Raw genomic sequence first — 24,537 nt, forward strand, 5'->3', positions numbered from 1 at the left:
TAAAGTTGGAATGATCCTCTTGTGAATTAGATTGGAATTTGATTCTAATGAGTTAGAAGCCTCAACCAGTGTCATGTCTGCTAAATTGATTGAACAAAACATACTCTTTTAGGACGATCTTGTATCACTTTTAGGACGATCTTGTATCATTTATTGAGGCCAAGTCCTGCTTGGCATATCGGCAGTCCTGTGTCACGAGAGTTTCACACGCAGAAAGTAGCTTTTCTGCAATAGCTATCGGTGTTTCCAGTTTGATTTTCTTTCTTTCCATTCCTGTGCTTGTTGACCCGTCTAAAAAACTATACTAGAAATTCTCAAGTTCAGAGAAATTACTACTTTTCCACTGAGCATCAGATACTGATAGTTCTGCGTAATCTTTCCCAAACATAGAAGCTGAAAGTTTCGCTTCAAGAGCAGATCGCGCAGACACAGGAAATAAAGTCACATGTTCAGTATTCAATAGTTTCTGTGTGTTCTCCTTTATGAATGACGTAGCTTCCTCAAGCTGCAGAAATAATGCATTTAGATAAAGGCAACATGAGGAGAATTGAGAAGCTGAAACAGATAGAACCATCATATTAACTGGTCTTTTCTGCAATACGATTGCTAAAGGTAATATCAACATTCAATATGAATGAAATGCTGGAACCTCATGGGCACTGCGCGGTAGTATCAGATTTATTCAAGACAAACACAACTTTCTACTTCCGTTGCTGAGTATAACGAAGAAACGCAACCTGGAGAAAACACCAGTGACGAAACTGAAATCAGCGTTGGTGAAAATAACGAACAGGTAAAACTATTCCACTAGTCTAACATATATAATTAACCAAAGTCAAAATCAGTTAAAAGACTTTAAGGCCCGCATCAATGTCTTTTTAGCCATATAGCTCAGCTATTTGCAGCTTTGGACTATAATCCACTAAAGGAGAATCCCTCCGTAAACCTTGTTATGAATCATATTGGAAAAGAGGGCAGTGATATTTCCAAGATGTGTAATTTAACTAGCATCTTGTTATTCCGGATAAATTAATCTTTTTATAAGAAAGAAGCCTGGACAAAAGAATGAGATGCAACCATATAAGCCCGTGAAATCTTAATTTGTCAATTTGTAGTCTATAGATGCATTGAGCAGCACGTCATGCAATTTGACGAACAAAACGAACAAAACAGATCATACCTCACTTTCAGTTAACGGGCGATCAGCAGAGATGACAAAAAGAAGCAAATCGGCACGGGGCACAAATTCCTCAGTAAGGCGTTGTTGCCTTTGGAGAATAACATTAGTTCCAGGTGTATCAACAACGTTCATCTGCGTCCAATTTAAATAAAATAAGTACGTACTACAAAATGTATTTTTAATCATAAAGTAGCATTAATCTAATCCTGGGAAGATGATAGACTAGATGTGCAGTAGATTTTGTTCTGCCTGCAACACACAACTTTTTATCTTGTGCATCCAACCATCATGATACGTATGATATTCAAGTAAACGAAGGCAGACTAACCATATAAAAAACCTATTAATAAGGGATTGTACCATTTGAACTGAATATAAGAGTTTGAAATCTACTCACTTCTTTAAGAATTGGAGCAGGAAGGTGGCATATATATTGACCATCTGGATGCCTTTCACAACGCTGTTCCTCACCAGCATCCATCTCAGTGTACCGTGAGATGTTTATTCCCGAGAAGGGCATTGATAACAGTTGACTTGCCTGAGTTAAATTCACCCTGTTGACATAAAGAGAGAAAGTGTCATAGGAGAACCACCATAAACATTCTGACAGAGTTCATGAATAAAGCCAACTGTAGAAAATGACACGATACTCCCCTCATGATTCTTCTAGCTCAAACATGACAAATAACTAAATTAAGGTGTACTTCTAAAACAGTCAGTTTGGAAGCATTAATCCAAACAAAGACCAAACAAGAACTAGTGCCCTTTGGCAAATTGAAGGCAAGATGACCACTCATGCGACCAAACGTATTGTCCTAGGCGTATACAATAGCAGACGAGACGTAGTGTAGTTAATTCCTAAAGGTTAGCTAAGGGTATATAGATGATAGAACCAAACTGTTTGTCGGGTCTACATTTGAAACCAATAATGGCTTACAAATTTAAATATCACTGAACTTTTTTATTAGCAATTCTCACGAACTACTGCATAACTGTTATCAAAGGCCACCTCAATTCTAAATTCTATATACTATGAAGAAAAGAAGGATTTACATGAAATATAGAGCTAATGCCAATGTATATTCCTGGAACCACAATTTGTTGAAGTTCAGCACACAATTACCACTATAACCAGCAAAAATGGCTCATCAATTTGAGAAACCGCATCAACGAGAAGTGAAACCTCCTCCATCTGTCATTCAAAATCAATATTCCACTTTTAATCATAAAGTATACGAATAAAAATGAATGAAATTATGATTATCTCAATATTAACTTTAACTACCAAATTCTTTAATTAAATGATCACCAGTGGAGCAGCTTTCTGGATGACATTTATTGCTTTAAGCAACACTGATATTTCTGCTTCTATGAACTTTTTTTCTCTATTCTCCAATTTAAGAAAACCAGCAACACTTGTACTGTCGATGGGACCATCATGAGCATCCACATTTTCCTTCTTATATAAGGCGTTATAAGAAGTGAACGTGACAAATATTGGTAACTTTACAGTTTTAAACAGACTGTTGAGTGCCAGAAGAACATTTTCCTGTCCGGCAATATCGTACATAAGAAAGTCAGCTCCTTCAGAGTTGGATGCATTTATGGCACCATCTATATCTTGCACATATCTTGCCACCAAAGGAAGGACAACCGAATCGGATTTAGAAGCCAGCATTGTGCTTCTTGCTACAATGGCAGGAAGACCTATGTAAGAAGAAACAAACACATCATTCACGACGTTACCAAAAAACACATCACTGACCGAGTCCACGGATTTTCGATACCAAATGTACCGAACTTCTATAAAGAAATGAAAAAGCATTACTCCCTTGGGACGAAGACGCGCCCGCCGAGGTGGATTGTACCAACGCCCTAGCCACCCGATAGCCACTACTCACAGTATAAGCACCCCGAAGGTTGTAGTGCCATACTAACCGATCCGGCGGTAAGCGGAAGACAACTCCTGTAACACATCCAATTTCCACGAGCAAGACTCTGTATCAATAAGTGCAGTCGTGTGTCCTGACAATTGAGAATGTTAGTGAAAATAATAATCGGGTGTGAAACACCACTTTCTCCCTTTTGGTCATGTGGTTGAGGGTGTGCGGTCGATGCCAGGACATAACATTGCAGATGATTTTACGGTTTAACCATATTGGTCAGGCTAATGGTGATGCACACCGTCTTGCTCGATTTGCTTTACATATAGGTGTAGCTTGCACTTGTTTTCTATACGTATGAATTGGGGAACTTAAAGGAAGGTAAGGAATACTTGGAGTTAACGGAAGACTTGCCTTCTAGGATTCACATTTAGTGGGATAATGCTTGGTTGTTGTACTTTTTTTTCTCGGTTAAGTTGAAAGCCTTGACAAAATTTTATAACGCTATGTTCTGCACTCTATCCTCTTGTACAATAACTGTTATCAATGAATATCGTACTATTCTCGGGGCACACTTAATGGCATGGATTAGTACTTAGAATTTTAATAAAGAGTTGAGTAATATTAACCACCAATTAGAGAGGAAATGTTCACTCTCCTTCATTAGCACCAACTTGACAAAAGTCAGCACGAATCAGTTTTGGGCGGTTATAAATTTACTGTAAAACGTGAGAGCACAGATTTTTCAGTTCTTCCTTTAGCTCACTATTTACCCGATGTTACCGGAGCTTGAAATTTGCTAAGCATGTCAAGAGCATAATAACGTACAAGCAAATATTAAGTTCAGTATGAAAACAACTACTAGTAGCTGGCTGTAATTCAAATATGCGAAATATACACCTCAAACAGGGAGGAAGACATGATGTTAGAATAACAACAAATCCTGGCATGCTTAAATAATGTCACGATCCAAAATGCTACAAGGTTCTACTTTGCATACATCCATGTGTAACAAACATGTATGGTTTTGTGTACCATTAAGTTAAAGCCACCTCAAGCCGACGGACTTGACCTGCATCACCGTCATAATCTTCCTCACTTTTAAATAGTTCATCACGATCAGTAGCCTTTTTCTTTTGATTGGCTTCATCAGGATCCAGAAGGGCATTGAGAATATGAATAAGACAGCACGAATCAAGGGAGAGATTGTTTATCAATAGGCTGCAAACAGAAAAAGGAAACAAGTATGAAAAGCATACGGTATGAACAGCATACGGTACGGATGAAGGACCAAAAAATCAAAGTTAAAACCAAATAGAGGTCTCCAACTCAGACATGAATGACATTGACAACCGATTTTGGTAACTGGATCCAACAAAAATCAAATGAGGAAAAACAAGTTTTCAGTGACACAAGGTCGATAAAGTGGAGTAAACGTAGCTCTCAATATTCATACGAACGATATATTCAATCAGTGATGGTACTTTTGTTTTGTCATCCATGAACTTAAGTAACAGGTAATTCTTCATCATGGCAACATTTCATGACCCACAATCACGTCCTCTGAAAACGTAAATTTCAAGGAAAAATAAGACCTCTATTTTCTATTTTATTTTGGAGGAAGAAGTAACATTCAATCGAAATAAGGGTTCACACAGACATAAAGTAAAAGAATTGTACCTGATGAAAGGATGAAACCATCAGAGCTAACTACTTAACAAAGAAAAACTCTTACATATATGTTCTGAAAGGTAACAAGCGTTCAAATAGAAGCTGGTAAAAGAGAGGAGTATACAGTAGAACCAGTTCTTTTACCAGCCAAGCACATCTCCTAATGAATGGAAAGTAACGAAAAAGGAAACAGAACACATCCTAATGAATTCTCTCCCATTAGGATCAAATAAATGGATTCTCTCCCATTTTCCATTTCCCTGCCCCCTTCATTCTTTTCTATGAAGTCGGATGCTACAAATGAGAAAGTAACGTTTGGTACCTTTCAGAAACATATATGAAAGAGCTTTTCTTTGTTCGGCATTACGTATATCCTCCCTAAGCCAGACACCACCAGCTTCTACCGGCTAAAAATGTTATCATATCAGAACCAAGACATACTAAGGCTGCAGAAAATCACATTAAAATAACACAGCACAAGGAATAGATGTTTAGTTCAACGAAAAGAAGGAAGGCCGATGAACCAATTACCAGGTCTATATGATACTTCCACACATACAAGCGGCAAATCCATGATGCCCATGGTATATGTAGAATCACCGCAATCAGGATTGAAATCTTTGACAGCCATTAAAAGAGCTTTGATCTGCACAGAGGAAACATAAAATCATAATGTGAGAATAATTTTAAAACAATAACAAGAAAAGCATGGATAACGCCATGATTTGAAAATCCACATACTAAAACAGTCAGCATAGCCTGTGTAGTCATCATTGGCTAGCTTATGTTGCTGATAGATAATAAAACTATATGCTTATCCAACATTAGAGTGTATATGTGCGGTATGCAGGTCAGTTGAGCAGTCATAATTAGTATATTTAGGATTTAACCATTGTCAATGAAGTGCACGCATATAATATATTACCATACCAGATGATGTTTGCAAATATATTTTGCTGTGCTCCTGTTGTCATTGACCAAGAGAAGAACAAGAATCTGGAAAGATAACCACAACTTAGCACAAACAAAATCCGAATTACGGGTTCTAAAACCTAATTTAAGATTATGACTCTGGAAAATGTTGCTATCCAACTATGTCTTTACAAATAGGGAAGGCTGTGCAGCAGAACCGGGCTCTCCTTATGTCGAGAGAAGACTGTCAAAGAGCCATTCGCAACCATCTGAACGAGCAACTGAAGAGAATCATCCTCAATCAAACTTTGTGCTGCCAAAGGATGGTTTGCCAGTGCTTTCATAATATGCACAGCAATCCCATGTACCCGCATAATTATAGGTTAGAAACAAAAAGAAGGTTAAAAACATACCATGAACCGATAACCTAACAAATACAAGAGCACAGTAACGTACAAGCAAAGATTAAGTTCAGTATGAAAAAAATGCCACGTGCTACTACTGGCTGTAGTTCAAATATGTTAAATATACACCTCAAACAGGGAAAAAGACAGATGTTAGAATAACAACAAATCCTGGCATGTTCAAAAAATGTCACGCTTCAAAATGCTACAAGGTTCTACTTATACCAAACACAACGTAACAGCTATTAAGCCTACTGTGTTTTCAAAATCAGACTTCATATCTCAATGTGTAACAAACATGTGTAGTTTTATGTACCATTAAGTAAAAGCTACCTCAAGCCGACGGACCTGACCTGCATCACCGTCATAATCTTTCTCAGTTGGAAATGGTTCATCACGATCAGTAGCCTTTTGCTTTTGATTGGCTTCATCAGGATCCAGATGAGCATTGAGAATATGAATGAGACAGCACAATATCCCCGAATCAAGGAGAGAGTGTTTATCAATATGCTGCAAACAGAAAAAGGAAACAAGCATGGACAGCGTAGGGTACGAATGAAGGACAAAAAAATCACTCAAGTCCGTCACAACCAAAGAGGTATCCTAATCTGGTGAAATTAAGAAATTCTACCCCAGAAGCTAGAACTTGTAGAGCAGTTAACAAACTTGACATGACAACAGATTTTGGTAATTGGAAGGAAAAACAAGTTTTCACTTTTCAGTGACACAGGGACACTCAAGTGGAGTGAACGTAGCTCAGGATTCATACGCACGATATATTCAATAAGTGATGGTACTTCTGTTTTGTCATCCATGAACTTACATAGAAGTAACGGGTAATTCTTCATGATGGCAAGAGTTATATCTCGTCTGTTGTGTTCAAATACTTCCTGGCAAATTCAGAATCGCGTCCTCTTTTGTACATTTTCATCCAAACCAACATAAATCAACACGCAGAGTTGTGGCAGGAAAAAAGACACTATAAACAGGACAGTAAACTTGAAGGAAAGCATGCTTTGACTAACATGGACAAATACCAAGCAAGACAAAGATAACACAACATTTTTGCTATGATTTACAAAGTATGGCTTTCGATTATCAGTGGCGGGAACAATCCTCTCCCCTACAGGCTACAGCCTTTTTAACAGATGCACAAGGAATTGGTATCGTACCAAGTTTGTTGCATCCTCCTCTTCATCATCAGTAAGCTCAATCAATGGATTCTCATCATCGAAAAGCAAAAGCATAGTGCAAAATACTAAACACCAGCTTAAGAGAAAATAAACTAAATAGAAAGCTGATACTAACACTTGCATTTTGCAAACACAGTATCCCCGAAGCACTCTTAGAAGCAGAACAAGAGGAAAATAAATGAGGTTTGTCAGTCTAGCACTCAAGCATAAAGGAAATTACAAACCAACCAACTCAACTATTTAATAACTAGTGGATAATTTCTAATGGCGTTTCCAATATGGTTATTCGATCGTAATTAGTTCGGGAATTGAAGTACCAATCAAGGTGAGATACCGGCGAGTTTCTGCGGCGGAAGGTCCAGCGCAGGTCGACCTCGTTTCTTCGAAGTCACCGATCGGCAGGTCGACCTCGTTTCTCATGGTCCTCAGTGCTCTGAGTCTGAGTGTGAGCCTTAGTCCTCTTCTGCTACTCAACAACGAACGAACGAACGAACCAAATCAGGTCAAATTGTACAGACAACTTCACAGAATTGAGAGAGGTAGAGAGAGAGGGGAGAAAATAATGAAACGTACTCGACGGTGGTTCCGTGGCGGTGGCTGACGGTGGCTCCTCCATGGCCGACGAGCACAAGTCATAGCTCCAAGGACGACATGTCATTTTTCAGAGTTCACACTGATTTGAAAAAAATAAATAAAATAAAACAAATTAAGCACATGTCATAGCCCCAAGGACGACATGTCATTTTTCAAGTTCACACTGATTTTTTTTTTTTTTTAAATAATAATGAAAAAGAAGGAAGAAGGAGAAGGAGGTACCCATGCAAGTCATTGGCTTGGCTTGGCTTATGTGGGGGTCCCACTGTCAAAGTTTGGCTGTGCAATTAAAAGAAGGAGGAGGATTGTCCAAGTTCCCGTGCCCTCCCATGCCTTCCTGATTGTGTGGTCACGGTTAAACCACGTTAATATTTTATATTATTATTTATTTTTGTCTTATTATCTCTATAAAAAAATAATATAAAATATTAACGTGACTTAACTGTGACCACACAAAACAGAAGGGCATGGAAGGGCACCGAAACTTGGAGGGCAGACAATCCTCCTCCTTAAAAGAAAAGGGAGAAAGGGCTAGCATTGCGCTGCACCGTTTGTAAGGGTATTTTGAACCATGTTGGACTTGCATGTACCATTTTTTTACTTTTCTTTTATTTTTTTTTATAAAAACTTGTACGTGTACATGTTATCACAAAAGGGATTAGTGTATTTTTTTTCTTTTTTTTTCCTCAATTTTTCTAAATCGGCATTTTTTATTTTTATCAATTCTACACCTATTCGTGGTTGCACATGACTCATGTTTTATTTATTTGCAATCCAGGGTGAATACCGAGTTCAGTTAAAATTATGATGATTTATTTATGTTAACTAGTAAACATACATACAGAAATTAAACACGAGTGAAGCCCGCACAATGTTAGTAATTAAAATCTTGATTTAAGAGGGAATGGTTTTAGGATTAACGACCGAGAAACAATTCATCATGTGTCCAAATTTTGTACCTATCATTTAATGTGTCAAGCAACAGTTAAATTTTATTGTGATAATTGAGCTAGATTTATGTAAATTTTTTGAGCAATTATATAATATATCTCTCACACATTTTCTTCGATCCAATGATCGAATATTAAAAGGTGTAAGTGAAAGGTAAAAAGAGTGTGTTGGTAAATAATCTTGACCGGGCTAATTTCTCCAACTCTTGAACGTTTAAAGATGCTAAGAATATCACAAGCTCCCTTTTCCTTGCTTCCAAGGCCTTCGGGGTACCAATCACATGGATGCTGGAACACACTAAGATTACATGCCCATCAACCTTATCCCCACGATTCTCTTCTCTCTCTCTTTCTGGAGGCCCACGTGTTCACTTTTTGGGAACGCACACTCCACTGATAACAAATTGAAGGTTTTCTGTTTCACTTTTCTGTATCGACCAACTTTTTTTATTTTTTTATTAAATAAAAAACATTAATTAAATTTTATGGTGAATCCCTTTCTTGTAAGGGATTGGCACATTGAAGAAAGGTTGCCTTATACCTGTACGGACGGGTTTGCGGTCCCAGATAAAACTAATAACCACCAGAGAAGTCCACAAGCTTTCAGTGGGGATTACAGGTGGGTCCCATCCTAAGGCCTTCATGTTTCAGTGCGCCGCATAGCATTAGCATAGGGGGCTGTAATGATCGCTCTGTCTCTGACCCTCTGTGCCAACCCACAAAATCAAACAATCATTTTTTTTAATTTTTTTTAAAGATATTGCTGACGTTTCATTTTCCATGGTGACCAACTCTCTTTGCCATTTCTATGAATGACTGTATACTTGTGCCTTGTCATTCAGGATTACGATCTGGTGATATTTTTTTAATTTGTGAGTGGGATGTCTTATGTTCAAATCTTGTGGATGACGAATTCGATACCAAATTAGGTTGCCTATTGTGTGGCTTCCAAACTCCTCCTCCCCTTAATGTAAAATATATCGTTGTACTAAAAAAAAAAAAAAAAAAAAAGACTTGTGCCTTGTATTTGGTTAAAGGTGTTGCTACGGAGACTAATTATTTAGGCCAAAGTTTGTAACATAATTTTTATGCATTTTTTCCTGTGTTTGCACGCGTTTAGTTATTTTCTCCATCACCGTAACCTAGGAATGTTTTTGGCTAGCCAACAAATGTGTTCAAGAGTTAAATGTAGAGTTGATATAACTCGACGATCTGATTGATGTTTGGCAATACACTTGTATACACATATGTGACTTGACGAACAAGAAACGCAAACAAGGCGATTAATTTGGATATTGATGGTTAAAATGTTCATAAGAGAAAAGAAAAAGGGCCAATATTAGTGATTACATCCATTTCTCTTTGTTTGGGCCCAAAAATATTGTTTTGGGGCGAGTTTAGAATTGTTCTCGGCCCAGTGTTGGTTGGGCCGAGTTTAGAATCCTTCTCGGCCCAAAGGCCGTGTACAGGTGTCGTTGGGGGTTATTCAGCTCACGGGCCGCGCAGTCGAAGTTGGCCATATCCCATCGGGAATTGGGGATGTGGATGAGTCCTGTTATGAGAAGGAATTTCGATAGGATCAGGATGCTGGAATTGAATACGGCCTGGTAACGAGTTATGTTCAAAGTCCTAGTAGGAATAGGATTGGGCGAGATAAAGTTGGATCAGGGAAAAGAGTTCTAATCCGGGAGTGAGTGGGATTCAATACAGGTTGGCTGCTATAAATAGAGAGGGAAGACATCGAAACAAGCTCTCTCTAATTCAACACACAAATTGCCCTGCGCATACCCTCGCTTTACGCGAAACTTCTAAACAACCTTGAGATTTTTGTTTTCCCTTTTCCGCCAACACATCTTCAGTTTGGATAAACAGCACCGTGGAGGCAAAATCAGCCGATCGTGGAGCACCTTCAGTTTGGATAAACAGCACTGCGACAGGGCCGATTAGTTATCTATCTAAGTCTTGATCGAGAAGGATTTTCGAATCTTTATCGGCAGAGGTCATCTCGGCGAAGCGAGATGTTACAAGTTACTATACTCGGTGATTTGAACGCCGAGTCGTTTATGATTGGTTATTCGCAAGTAGGTTTTAAAGTTCGGCATTCTGACGGGCGAACCACTTTCATAATCAAGACATATATTTGTTTTGAATACTTGTGTCCCTATACTCTGATGTCGATTCGGCGTGCTTATACTCTTACGAATATAATCACGGTGACCGAATCCGGCGTCGACGATTTGTGAACTTCGCAGAACTAGTAGCTTTGTCTTCAAGCTCTAGAACCTGAAGGCCGATACGTGCTTATACTCTTACAAAATTGATGAAAATGACTATAGCTACACATTTTGATAAGTTGAGGGACCAATAGTAATGAATTTTTAGTTGATGGACCATTGCTCCAATTTGATTAAAGTTGAGGGACCATTGCTACAATTTTCTCTTAACTTTATGCACCACCATTATTGAACGACTTGGCTTGGATAAACTCCGTTAGGCTCGGCTTGGAGCCAAATATTTCCCTCCCAAGACCACCACCACTCACCAAGACGCAAGCCACACGAGCTCAGCAAGCTCTCTAGCACCTCGTTTAAACGTTTTCCTCATTCTCCCACACACACTCTTTCTCTAGTTAACCACTCCTCCCTCACTCTCTTAGAACCCCAAATCCTCTGAGAAATCTAACACGACCGCCGTCACATTCCTTGCTCCACCGACGTCGGAATGCCTCCGGCGGGTCAAAACCCAAACCTTTTTTTACATTGTTTTGGATTATTAAACTGTTGAATTATTTTACGTGATATATAAGAATTTCGCTGTAATTTGTGAGAAACCCTAGTTCATAAAATTTATGAATATGTTTCTTATATTAATGCATTGCTTTGGACAATAACACCATGCGCATTTGTCAAATTATTAATTTGTTAGAGAAAATAAAAATGGTAGTACATGCTTCAAGAAAAAGACTAACTGAGCTACTTATGAAGACAATAACACCATATGTCATTTCTCATGCATAGAAATGAGAGGGAAAAATAAAATTGAGGATAAGAATTAGCGAGAAAAAATAGAGTGAAAGTTTTGCTTATTTATTTATTTTTAGTTTTTTAATCATTTTTAAGAGTGAAATAACTTGACTATCTTCACATGTTGTGCACGGTCTCACTTAACAGAAATATGGATGAAATATATGAAAAACTAACGGTAGGGGGCAAATCGGCTAAAAAAATTAGTTCGAGTCCTTAATTTTCCAATAGCAAAGTTAAGAGGGAAATCAAAAGTTAGGTGAAAGTTCAGAGAATAAATCGACAGTTTTAGGTGAAAGTTCAGAGAGTAAATCGACAGTTTACTCAAAATTTAATAATGTTCTCCCTTTGAAAAATAATTGTTGCCGGTCCTTTTGTAATTGCACTGGAACATACTAGCAGCTAGCCACCCGCCATATCCCAATCCATCCCAACATCACTTTTCACTACTAGTCAACTTTCCAAAAGACCAACTCTACGCAACATTTTTGTACGGTTCAACGGTTATCAAATGCCAAAAGACGAGAAAAATTAATATCGCCTTGCATAACTCGATGACATATAAGAATAATTAAAATCTAGATGCTGGAGAAACAATAGCGAATATGAGCAAAACCAAATTAAAAGACCCGTTTGGTAACTATTTGATTTTTAATTTGTAATTTTTTTTTCATGCTTGAGATAGATAGATAGCGGAAACGCATACAAATTTCTTTTGTTTTATATTTATTGAAGCCAACAAGTAACCACTGCTCTTCTAGTTAAAACTCAACAAGGTCAAAAAGTTACAACTTATCTCAACCAACTGGGGATATTATAAGGGGTTTGCTATTCGCATAGTCTTTTTACTTTTTACTCACTCATGTTAATTTTTGTTCATTGATCTTCTTCAATTCATTCCCAAAAATTAAGATGAGTGTATGAGAGAAAAAATGTGAAATCCCGTCTCCGAATTCCATTATTTATTTACGTATTTAGTATTTACGCAATTTTTATCTTTTTATCTATGTTTGCTGATTATTGATTAGAGTTTAGTATATATAACATGATTTTGGACACGTCTTGTCCAACATGTATAGTTTTGTGCGTTTGTGCCGTCGAATTAAGATGTAGGATAATAGATACGTGTCTAAAATCCTACGTATCGAATGTGAAGATGTTTTTCTCATTGGGTGTGAACTAGAGGTAAGGCGAACAACGCATGCGTCTTAGCTCTCACTTAAATTAGACCTCATACCTTTCATCATTTATCGTATTGTTGATAAAAAAGAAGAGGACACAAAAATATCTCATTCTCATAAATTTAAAGAAAACTAATGAAAAAGGCTTGAAAACTTTGAGTTTTAACGATAAGGACAAAATAAAGGGTAAAGTGAATAGTACTAGGTTTGACTTTTTAGTATAAAAATGTGATTTTTTGTTAAAGTGAACAGTATTGCGTGTTTTTCGTTAAAACTCCCTAAATTCAATGTGACGTGCCTTATATTCATATCGTTGTGGGAAAAAAAAATTCATATTAAGGTACTAAAGTATATGCAGGCCTCATTTTATTACCGCGTTAGACCTCATTTTACATTGGAATGATTTTGATGTGGAGAAATAATTCAACCTCGATAAAATATCTTTATGTATTCATTTTTTATTATCTTATGCACCACCACCACCACATCTATTATACTCGTAACGAGGCCGACCGAGCTCGGTTTCGAACCACTATTAGACTAGACATTGTAATGCTTAGAATTTCTCAAGAAACATGTATGTTTAGTAATCCACGGAAATCACAATGAAAATAAGGAGTAATGTGGCACGGTAACAACGAAGTTGAAAAGCGACTGGGGCCCACACAAAAATGGAGAGAAAGATAAAGATGGAGGATGTCAGGGAGAGTCTTTGAGAAAGATGAGATGCGTGTGAGATTTGTGTGTGTGTGTGTGTGTGAGAGATTTGAGAGTGTGAGGTTTATTGGATACGGTTCGGGCTGGGGACCTGTGACTTTAGAAAATTGGATTCGAGCCGCCGCCCTGTTTACTTAGACCCTACCCACCCCGCCCCATTTTGTATATAAAATAATATGAACCCGTCTCGAACCGCTAATACCCGCCCCTACCCGCGAGCCCCGAGCCCGTTTGCCGACCCCTACATTGTAATGCTTAGAATTTCTCAAGAAACATGTATGTTTAGTAATCCACGGAAATCACAATGAAAATAAGGAGTAATGTGGCACGGTAACAACGAAGTTGAAAAGGGACTGGGGCCCACACAAAAATGGAAATTGATATGCTGATGCGGGGTTTGAAGGAGCTAGCGGGTATTTTTTTATGGCCGTAGGATCTCAAATAACAACTAATCTGTCTGTCATGCTTTAATGGGGTGGATAGATTTTTAATTTTCACGTACCTCTTCCTTAATTTCAGCCGTCGGATCAAAATAATTTGAAAAAGAAACGAGCAAAGAGTATGGGAAGGGCACCATCAACTGTAAAATATATTTTTCGGTCAATTCAAAGGTCACATCATTTCCTCCTCTCTCACAGCTACCCAACGCAGAAAAAGAACATGAGTGCATTTCGACAGTTCTTCAAGCGGCTGACTGGAGCCAAAGCAGGAGGTACCTCCGCTGCCGCCGTTGAACCAAAGGTGAAGGTGGAATACGATGTTTCTTCGTCCCACCCCAGACATGTGATCAAAATTTTCATCCATCCAGAGGACGAAGAGAGTGTCAACCTCCTAGCCGGCAGTGCAGATCTTTTCTGGAAGTCCGGCAGAACACTGTTAAAGGCGAAGGAGAGTAGCCTGAAGGAAGCGTTGAAGGGTGAAGGCTGTTGCTTCAGCCAGCAGAGTGAGGAGCGCATCGTTTCCCTGCTTCACCAGTCGTGTGAGAACACAACCCGTCTTGAGTACCTGGAGCAGGTTGCAGAACATTACGCAAAATATGGACTCACAAAGGGGTCTCCTCCTCCTCCTGTCCGTCCTCTACCACCGTCGAAGCAGGAGGCAAATGGCAACAACAACGGGAAAGGCAACGGCGACGGGAAAGGGCAAGGGCAAGGGAAAGGCGAGGGCGACGGAACCATTCGAGTTGACATTTTAAAAGGTAAACTCGGGACTCTCAAATGTCAATGAGTAAAAAAATTAATTATGGCATTCTTCTTTCTTCTGTTTGCAGATTAGGGTTTGTTTAGAGGTCGTTTTGGGATTTATTTTTTTCTGAAAGTCTTTTTAGAGGAGGAAGGTTGCATATATTCACTGTTTTAACCCTCTTGATTTTTCGTTTGGATTTGATTCAATTCGTGAATTTGCCAATTATGTTTGTTTTTGTGTGATTAGAAAATGGAAAGACATTGTTGTTGGGAAATAAAAATTCATGAAAGCAGTTTTTATAATTTTGGTGTGGTAGTAAATTGGTAATGAAGGCACTGCATTGACTTTTTATTGTTCAATCGTATGCAGGATCATTTGGTGGAAGAGCAGAATGATGTGAATAAAATTTTGAACATTCAGGCTAAGAAAGGAACAAAAGAGTTTTTTGATAGTTTCTTTTAGTGAACGAGGCAGATTTTGTCAGTAGGTTTTGTTGCTCGATGAATTTGGATTGTAAAAATTGGAATGCTTTTTAGCTGGTTAACCAACATATGAAACCTCCATCTTCGTTTGTGGGTATTTTGAACAAAGACTGTCTTCCATGTCCTCTTTAGGTGGGGGGATTTTTTTGTATAGGGATTTGGGATGACGCTGGTGACCTTTGTGGTGGTGTCTGTTTGTATCCTGCTTCTCTTTAGTTATGTTTCTGGGTGTGCTGGGCACCCCTCTGTTTGTTTCTTGGCCTCGGGCCTTGTTGGTTCTATGAAATGCTTCTCCAACTAACATATGAAACCTATCCTATCCTAGGCTCCTTAATCCTTGCTAAGCTAAAGCTAAAAAGAAGCCCACTATATAGAATGTGAATAAAACCCGAGTTCCTTCAACTCATCGTCAAATCCTCCTCGTTTGCTTTTGAGCCCTTAATATTTACTCATCACCATGGGCAATTCCATCTCCCACAGGCAATCCCATGCCCATGCCCACCGGACAAGCTCTGTGCATTAGTTCAATAAGCCCCGCTAGAGAACCCGCAGCAAGTCATCGTGGAATTCGGGTCTGCTGTCTCCCAATAAAGGGCAACCCCGGCCCATTGCCTGCAGACGACACGGAAAAGGTTTACTTAATGCTGCCAATTGAGCGAGGGAAACCAGTGTTGTACATCGTCATCCTAAGAAATCCGTGGTGTTCATTTTACGTGCAAATTTGGTTTTACAATCGATTTCGCCAAGGTTTTCACCTTTGTTTGCTAGAATATGCCTGGCAAGTGATCCCGGGCAAGCTTTCGTGTTGCCGAACAAGGACAAGGAATATTTTCATTACATTAGATTGGCGACTGGAGATTTAAGGAATTAATATGGAGAGAGTTTCACAACTATATCATTTATTGAGGCCAAGTCCTGCTTGGCATATCGGCAGTCCTGTGTGACAAGAGTTTCACAAGCAGAAAGTAGCTTTTCTGCAATTGCTACCGTGTTTCCAGTTTAATTTTCATTCTTTCCATTCCTATGCTTGTTGACCCGTCTAAGAAACTATACAAGAAATTCTCAAGTTCAGAGAAATTACTACTTTTCCACTGAGCATCAGATGTTGATAGTTCTGCATAATTTTTCCCAAACATAGAAGCTGAAAGTTTTGCTTCAAGAGCAGAGCGCACAGACACAGGAAATAAAGTCACATGTTCAGTATTCAAAAGTTTTTGTGCATTCTTCTCGATGAATGACATAGCTTCCTCAAGCTGCAGAAATAATGAAATTAGATAAAGCAACATGAAGACAATTGAGAACTCAAACTGATAGAAGCATCATATTAACAGGTTTTTTTTCTGCAATAGGATTACTAAAGGTAATATTAACATTCAATATGCATGAAATGCTAGAACCTCATGGGCATTGCGGTAGATATCAGATTTATTCAAGACAAACACAACTTTCTTCTTCCATTGCTGAGTATAACGAAGAAACGCAACCTGGAGAAAACACCAGTGACAAAATTGAATTCAGCTTTAGTGAAAATAATGAATAGGTAAAACTATTGCACCAGTCTAACATATATAATTAACCAAAGTCAGAATCAGTTAAAAGACTTTGAGACCCGCAACAATGTTTTTCTAGCCATATAGCTCAGCTACTTGCAGCTTTGGACTATTATCTACCAACGGAGAATCCTTCGATAAACCTTGTTATCAATCACATTCGAATAGAGGGGAATGATCTTTCCGAGATGTATATTTTGTACGGAGAATCCCAACATCACTTTTCACTACTAGTCAACTTTCCAAAAGACCAACTCTACGCAACATTTTTGTACGGTTCAACGGTTATCAAATGCCAAAAGACGAGAAAAATTAATATCGCCTTGCATAACTCGATGACATATAAGAATAATTAAAATCTAGATGCTGGAGAAACAATAGCGAATATGAGCAAAACCAAATTAAAAGACCCGTTTGGTAACTATTTGATTTTTAATTTGTAATTTTATTTTTGTGCTTGAGATAGATAGATAGCGGAAACACATAAAAATTTCTTTTGTTTTATATTTATTGAAGCCAACAAGTAACCATTGCTCTTCTAGTTAAAACTCAACAAGGTCAAAAAGTTACAACCTATCTCAACCAACTGGGGATATCATAAGGGGTTTGCTATTCGCACAGTCTTTTTACTTTTTACTCACTCCTGTTAATTTTTTGTATAGTAAGTAGAATAAACGCTCAGAATGAAATACTAAGGGGGTAGGGGAGTCAAGTGCCTCATAACCAAATTTCGGTTTCGCTCAAATTTCATTGGCCTAAACCACAAGGCACACAAGGAGGAGTTCAAACACCTCATAACCAAATTTCAGTTTCGCTCAATTCGAATTAGCTTATATATGAAAAATTCTTTTTTTTTTTTTTTTTTTTGAACAAACGATATGACCTGCACTAAGAGGGTAGGGGAGTGGATTAAACCTCATAATGAGCTAGTAATAATGTGGTTCGACAAATTCTCATCTTAACAAGTGTGATAAATTTGATACGTTTCTAAAACCTTACATTTAGGCAATAAACTAAACAAACAGATACAGCGGAGCACAAGATGGAAAAAAGAGAGTTTATTTTCCTAATAAATATATTAAGCGTTGAGCTAGATGTTGGTTCGTTGAAGAATGTTGATTCGACTTCCACTAGATCATCACATGATTAATGAAGATCCACAACCATGTATTATTTAGATAATTGTTTGATTGTACGCAAACTGGTTGTAATCGATGATACTCTTAGTTCAAAGACCTCATAACCAAATTTCAGTTTCACACAATCCGCGTTAGCTTATATGTGAAAAATTCTCTCTCTCTCTTTTTTTTGGTTGAACAAACAATATGATCTGCACTAAAGGGGGTAGGGAAGTGGGCTAAGCTAGCAATAATGTGGTTCGACAAATTCTCTTCTTAACAAATATGATATATTTGATACGTTTTAAAAATCTTACATTTTGGCAACAAACTAAACAAACAGATACAGCAGAGCACAATATAGAGAAAAAGAGTTTATCTCCCTGATAAACATCTTAAGCGTTACATGAGAACAAACTAAACCCCGATACTGCACTAGAAATGTCCTTACCTACCACATGACAGAAGCGTTGGAAGAAGAATGGGGTCATCCCGTCCGGGCCCGGTGCCGGGGAGGGATCCATTTGATGACGGGGTGCGTTTTTGGGATGTTGCAGGTAGGAATGGGCAAAATACTCATGGGTTTGGGTAACCGCGGTTACCCGTTCATTTAATGTTCACGGTTACGGTTATGAGTAACCGTTTAGACTAATAAACGGTTATGGGTATAACCGTTTATCCGTGAAATTTAAATGGACGGTTATGGATATTATCTGCGGTTATAACGGGTATCCATCGGTTATGGGTATTATCCGCGGTTAGACGGGTATCTATTTACCCATTTAATTTAATATATGTAAAAATTTATAACAATATTATAGCAAGTGTTCGAAATTATTATAAAAAAAGAGAGCTGCTAGACCCACCCCACAAACTTATTTATCCACCCCATCTTATAATCTCACCCCTCATAAAAAGTTAAAAAAAATTAAAACACTCTTTTCTCACCCACCATATTCCTAAAATGTCCATCAATTTAACTATTTTTCAAAAATTAAAAACTAGTATGTTCTGCACTCTATCATCTTGTACAATAACTGTTCTCAATGAATATCGTACTATTCTCGGGGCACACTTAATGGCATGGATTAGTACTTAGAATTTTAATAAAGAGTTGAGTAATATTAACCACCAATTAGAGAGGAAATGTTCACTCTCCTTCATTAGCACCAACTTGACAAAAGTCAGCACAAATCAGTTCTGGGCGGTTATAAATTTACTGTAAAACGTGAGAGCACAGATTTTTCAGTTATTCCTTTAGCTCACTATTTACCCGATGTTACCGGAGCTTGAAATTTGCTAAAAGCATGTCAAGAGCATAATAACGTACAAGCAAATATTAAGTTCAGTATGAAAAAAACTACTAGTAGCTGGCTGTAATTCAAATATGCGAAATATACACCTCAAACAGGGAGGAAGACATGATGATAGAATAACAACAAATCCTGGCATGCTTAAATAATGTCACGATCCAAAATGCTACAAGGTTCTACTTTGCATACATCCATGTGTAACAAACATGTATGGTTTTGTGTACCATTAAGTTAAAGCCACCTCAAGCCGACGGACTTGACCTGCATCACCGTCATAATCTTCCTCACTTTTAAATAGTTCATCACGATCAGTAGCCTTTTTCTTTTGATTGGCTTCATCAGGATCCAGAAGGGCATTGAGAATATGAATGAGACAGCACGAATCAAGGGAGAGATTGTTTATCAATAGGCTGCAAACAGAAAAAGGAAACAAGTATGAAAAGCATACGGTATGAACAGCATACGGTACGGATGAAGGACCAAAAAATCAAAGTTAAAACCAAATAGAGGTCTCCAACTCAGACATGAATGACATTGACAACCGATTTTGGTAACTGGATCCAACAAAAATCAAATGAGGAAAAACAAGTTTTCAGTGACACAAGGTCGATAAAGTGGAGTAAACGTAGCTCTCAATATTCATACGAACGATATATTCAATCAGTGATGGTACTTTTGTTTTGTCATCCATGAACTTAAGTAACAGGTAATTCTTCATCATGGCAACATTTCATGACCCACAATCACGTCCTCTACAACAACAACAACAACAAAGCCTTTTCCCACTAAGTGGGGTCGGCTATATGAATCCTAGAACGCCATTGCGCTCGGTTTTGTGTCATGTCCTCCGTTAGATCCAAGTACTCTACGTCTTTTCCTAGAGTCTCTTCCAAAGTTGTCCTAGGTCTTCCTCTACCCCTTCGGCCCTGAACCTCTGTCCCGTAGTCACATCTTCGAACCGGAGCGTCAGTCGGCCTTCTTTGCACATGTTCAAAATCACCGGAGCCGATTTTCTCTCATATTTCCTACAATTTCGGCTACTCCTACTTTACCTCGGATATCCTCATTCCCAATCTTATCATTTCTCGTGTGCCCACACATCCCACGAAGCATCCTCATCTCCGCTACACCCATTTTGTGTACGTGTTGATGCTTCACCACCCAACATTCTGTGCCATACAACATCGCTAGCCTTATTGCCGTCCTATAAAATTTTCCCTTGAGCTTCAGTGGCCTACGACGGTCACACAACACGCCGGATGCACTCTTTCCATCCAGCTCGTATTCTATGGTTGAGATCTCCATCTAATTCTCCGTTCTCTTGCAAGATAGATCCTAGGTAGCGAAAACGATCGCTTTTTGTGAGCTTCGCTAGATTGCTCCGGTCATTAGTGTGGATAAGTATATAAATGGATAGAGATAGGAAAGCAAACACAAGATGTACGTGGTTCACCCAGATTGGCTACGTCCACGGAATAGAAGAGTTCTCATTAATTGTGAAGGGTTTACACAAGTACATAGGTTCAAGCTCTCATTTAGTGAGTACAAGTGAATGATTTAGTACAAATGACATTAGGAAATATTGTGGGAGAATGATCTCGTAATCACGAAACTTCTAAGTATCGGAGTGTGGTGTCGTCTTGACTTGCCTTATCTGTCTCATAGGTAGATGTGGCATCTTCTCTGGAAGTACTCTTCCTCCATCCAGGGGTGGTATCTTTAACTGGTGGAGATGCACAAGGTAATGTATCAATTTCACTTGAAGCTTACTTGTAGTTTCAGGCTTGGTCAAGCGCGATACAAACCATGTAGTAGGAGTCCCCCAAGTCGCCGAGCTAGGGGGTCTGCTGAAAGAGGTGACAGACAAGGTAAGCAATCAGAGCTCCGACTGATTGTTCACCTTCTCCCCATCTTGCAGCAGCATGAAGGATAAAGAGAAGAAAAATGAGAAGAGATGATATGAGATACTTTTGCTTTTGAAGAAGTAACTTTCCACAGGCTTATTCTTGAACTGAGCTGGAGGGTTTTCTGGTTTCCTCCAGAGTATAAGGCCGACTGAAGAATTTGAGGGTCAAAACAAGTCCATCAAATCTAGAGTACGTTCCACCCTGCTGATATGGGATACTTTTGCTTTTGACAGAGTAATGAATGTATCGGCACGTGTGCTGTTACGCTTGTCTCCACATGCTTCCTTGTATCCTTCGCACTTGCCCTATCTGTTCCTCAAGCAGATGCGGAATCTTCCCTGGAAACATAAGATGTTGAAGATGAGTACTCGAGAGCAATGCCAGGTAAGTAATCAGGTAAGGGGTTCCAGGCAGTCAGTTCCTGGCTGGAAGCTTGATTCCAAGTGCTGACTGATTGCTCTCTTTCTCCTTGTCTTGCAGGTAAAAACAAGGCCAAAAGAAAAGACAGGGAAAAAGCATGATATGGGATACTCTTGCTTTTAACCCTGATGATATGAGATATTCTTGCTCTAGTATAGCTTGTTTGCAGAGGTATTATCGGGGGGAAAGAAAGCTGAATATTTCGAAAGGCTTCGTTGGGAGTGCCCTCTCAGATATGATGAAGGGTTGAGCATTTTTGCAGGTCTGCCTGTCCGTTGGGGATGGAGGTCGACATATATAGGAGTCTCCCTAACAACAAGTAGTAATGCTATTCCTTTACCCTGCTTGGTCATAGCACGGTAGTGGGAGCTGCCAGTTTCACATGTTTTAACTCTGTCAGAGCACTTTGAAAAAGTGGTCTGTGGTATCTGGCTCTCGAGATTCGGAGAACGATGCCTCTTCGATTTTTGAGAAAGCAATCATGCTGGGGGTATGACTCTCGAGATTCGGAGAGCAGTGTCTCTTCGATTTTTGAGGAAGTAATCATGTTGGGAGTCTGGCTCTCGAGATTCGGAGGGCGGTGCCTCTTCGATTTTGGAGCAAGCAATCTTGTTGGGAGTGTTGTCTCGAATGTGAGTAAAGGTTGGGCATGTTTGCTAGTCTACCTTGCCACGAAGCACAAAGGTTGACACACAGGGACTTTCCAATTATCCAGCAATGGTACTGTTCCTTTACCCTCTCTTCGATTTTGAGAAAGTAGTCATGTTGGGAGTCTGGCTCTCGAGATTCGGAGGACGGTGCCTCTTCGATTTTGGAGCAAGCAATCTTATTGGGAGTGTTTTCTCGAATGTGAGTAAAGGTTGGGCATGTTTGCTAGTCTACCTTGCCACGAAGCACAGAGGTTGACACACAGGGACTTTCCAATTATCCAGCAGTGGTACTGTTCCTTTACAGTTGTGGGTAATAATATGGTAGCTAGACCTTCAAAATTTATGTGTCTAAACTTTTGTTAGTGCTGTTTCTTTGCTATTCTTTTACCTTTCTTGGTCAGAGCGATGTAGTGGGAGCTGCAAGCTTCACGTGCTCAACTTTGGCAGAGAACTTTGGCAAAGTTATTTGTGGTACCCATGAGCTATTGTTGCGTGTGGGAAGTGGGTGATTGAACAGTAAGATTCATGTGCTTTCTACTTCACCAGAAGTCTTCGACAGAATGCCCATAATTTCTGCAAAGCTGAGTGTGCGTGTGACAGGTGCTGACAAGGCTAGAAAAGTAGGTGCCTCTTCGATTTCTGAGATCGGCCCTCGTGGTCTCTGAGCAGCCCAGCTTTTGAGAAAGCGAGCGCCTCTTCGATTGATTCGGAGAACGATGCCTCATCGATTTTTGAGAAAGCAATCATGCTGGGGGTCTGGCTCTCGAGATTCGGGGAGCAGTGTCTCTTCGATTTTTGAGAAAGTAATCATGTTGGGAGTCTGGCTCTCGAGATTCGGAGGGCGGTGCCTCTTCGATTTTGGAGCAAGCAATCTTGTTGGGAGTGTTTTCTCGAATGTGAGTAAAGGTTTGGCATGTTTGCTAGTCTACCTTGCCACGAAGCACAGAGGTTGACACACAGGGACTTTCCAATTATCCAGCAATGGTACTGTTCCTTTACCCTCTCTTCGATTTTTAAGAAAGTAGTCATGTTGGGAGTCTGGCTCTCGAGATTCGGAGGACGGTGCCTCTTCGATTTTGGAGCAAGCAATCTTATTGGGAGTGTTTTCTCGAATGTGAGTAAAGGTTGGGCATGTTTGCTAGTCTACCTTGCCACGAAGCACAGAGGTTGACACACAGGGACTTTCCAATTATCCAGCAGTGGTACTGTTCCTTTACCCTTGTGGGTAATAATATGGTAGCTAGACCTTCAAAATTTATGGGTCTAAACTTTGTTAGTGCTGTTTCTTTGCTATTCTTTTACCCTTCTTGGTCAGAGCGATGTAGTGGGAGCTGCAAGCTTCACGTGCTCAACTTTGGCAGAGAACTTTGGCAAAGTTATCTGTGGTACCCATGAGCTATTGTTGCGTGTGAGAAGTGGGTGATTGAACAATAAGATTCATGTGTTTTCTACTTCCCCAGAAGTCTTTGACAGAATGCCCATAATTTCCGCAAAACTGAGTGTGCGTGTGACAGGTGCTGACAAGGCTGGAAAAGGCTGGAAAAGTAGGTGCCTCTTCGATTTCTGAGATCGGCCCTCGTGGTCTCCGGGGAGCCCAGCTTTTGAGAAAGCGAGCGCCTCTTCGATTTTTGAGATCGGCCTTCGTGGTCTTTGAGCAGCCCAACTTTTGAGAAAGCAAACGCCTCTTCGATTTCTGAGATCAACCCTCGTGATCTCTAAGCAGCCCAGCTTTTGAGAAAGCAAACGCCTCTTCGATTTCTGAGCAGGCGCCTCTTCGATTTCTGAAGCTTCGTCGAGTGCAGATTTTTATAGGGGCTGGCATTAAGTTCCAAAGCACACTTGAATCTCCACCAGTAGAAGCTTCATTCTTGCACTTCTAAGATCTTGATTTGTCCGACCTCTTCTCTCTTCAACACCTTTGAAAATGTCTGGCCCCTCCGACCGTCGTTTTGACTTGAACCTTGTTGAAGAGGCAGCCCCGCCTTCTCCAGACAACATATGGCGCCCATCCTTCGTCTCCCCTACTGGTCCTCTTACCGTTGGGGATTCCGTGATGAAGAATGATATGACCGCTGCGGTGGTGGCCAGGAACCTTCTCACTCCCAAAGATAACAGACTACTTTCCAAACGGTCTGATGAGTTAGCTGTTAAGGATTCGCTGGCTCTCAGTGTTCAGTGTGCAGGTTCTGTGTCTAATATGGCCC

At 39.5% G+C, this 24,537-nt stretch overlaps 2 protein-coding genes and 1 pseudogene across 14 annotated transcripts in view; 1 reads left to right on the forward strand and 2 right to left on the reverse strand.

Moving 5' to 3' along the window:
• Window positions 1–4,400, reverse strand: LOC126590506 (probable transmembrane GTPase FZO-like, chloroplastic; annotated as a pseudogene).
• The window catches only part of LOC126589591 (BEACH domain-containing protein A2-like), a 27,486-nt gene continuing 6,849 nt past the window's right edge, over window positions 3,901–24,537 (reverse strand). For 2 of the 13 annotated variants that reach the window (XR_007611868.1, XR_007611867.1), the window contains 2 exons: window positions 5,266–5,380; window positions 5,119–5,141 (listed from right to left, as the gene is read on the reverse strand). Coding sequence is in view for 10 of the 13 variants with exons in the window: in XM_050254934.1 (XP_050110891.1) it covers window positions 5,113–5,180; window positions 5,266–5,380; window positions 5,665–5,730; window positions 6,384–6,587 (453 nt within the window). In the remaining 3 variants the exon portion in view is untranslated. The other 11 variants (XM_050254934.1, XM_050254937.1, XM_050254936.1 and 8 more) reach the window with 11 other exon arrangements.
• Window positions 14,270–15,685, forward strand: LOC126589590 (uncharacterized). The gene is made up of 2 exons (XM_050254928.1): window positions 14,270–14,906; window positions 15,263–15,685. Exons 1-2 carry the CDS (start codon window positions 14,270–14,272, stop codon window positions 15,286–15,288), a joined length of 663 nt encoding a protein of 220 aa, XP_050110885.1. The 3' UTR covers window positions 15,289–15,685.

The sequence above is a fragment of the Malus sylvestris genome, chromosome 11 (assembly GCF_916048215.2).
Source record: "Malus sylvestris chromosome 11, drMalSylv7.2, whole genome shotgun sequence".
In the NCBI taxonomy this organism is placed as follows: Eukaryota; Viridiplantae; Streptophyta; class Magnoliopsida; order Rosales; family Rosaceae; genus Malus; species Malus sylvestris.

Excerpts from the sequence above, each read along its gene's own strand:
- LOC126589590 (XM_050254928.1), top strand. The coding sequence starts at position 14,270 with ATGGGAAGGGCACCATCAACTGTAAAATATATTTTTCGGTCAATTCAA. Across the intron at positions 14,907-15,262 it reads TCGAGTTGACATTTTAAAAG|GATCATTTGGTGGAAGAGCA; the intron begins GTAAACTCGGGA and ends AATCGTATGCAG.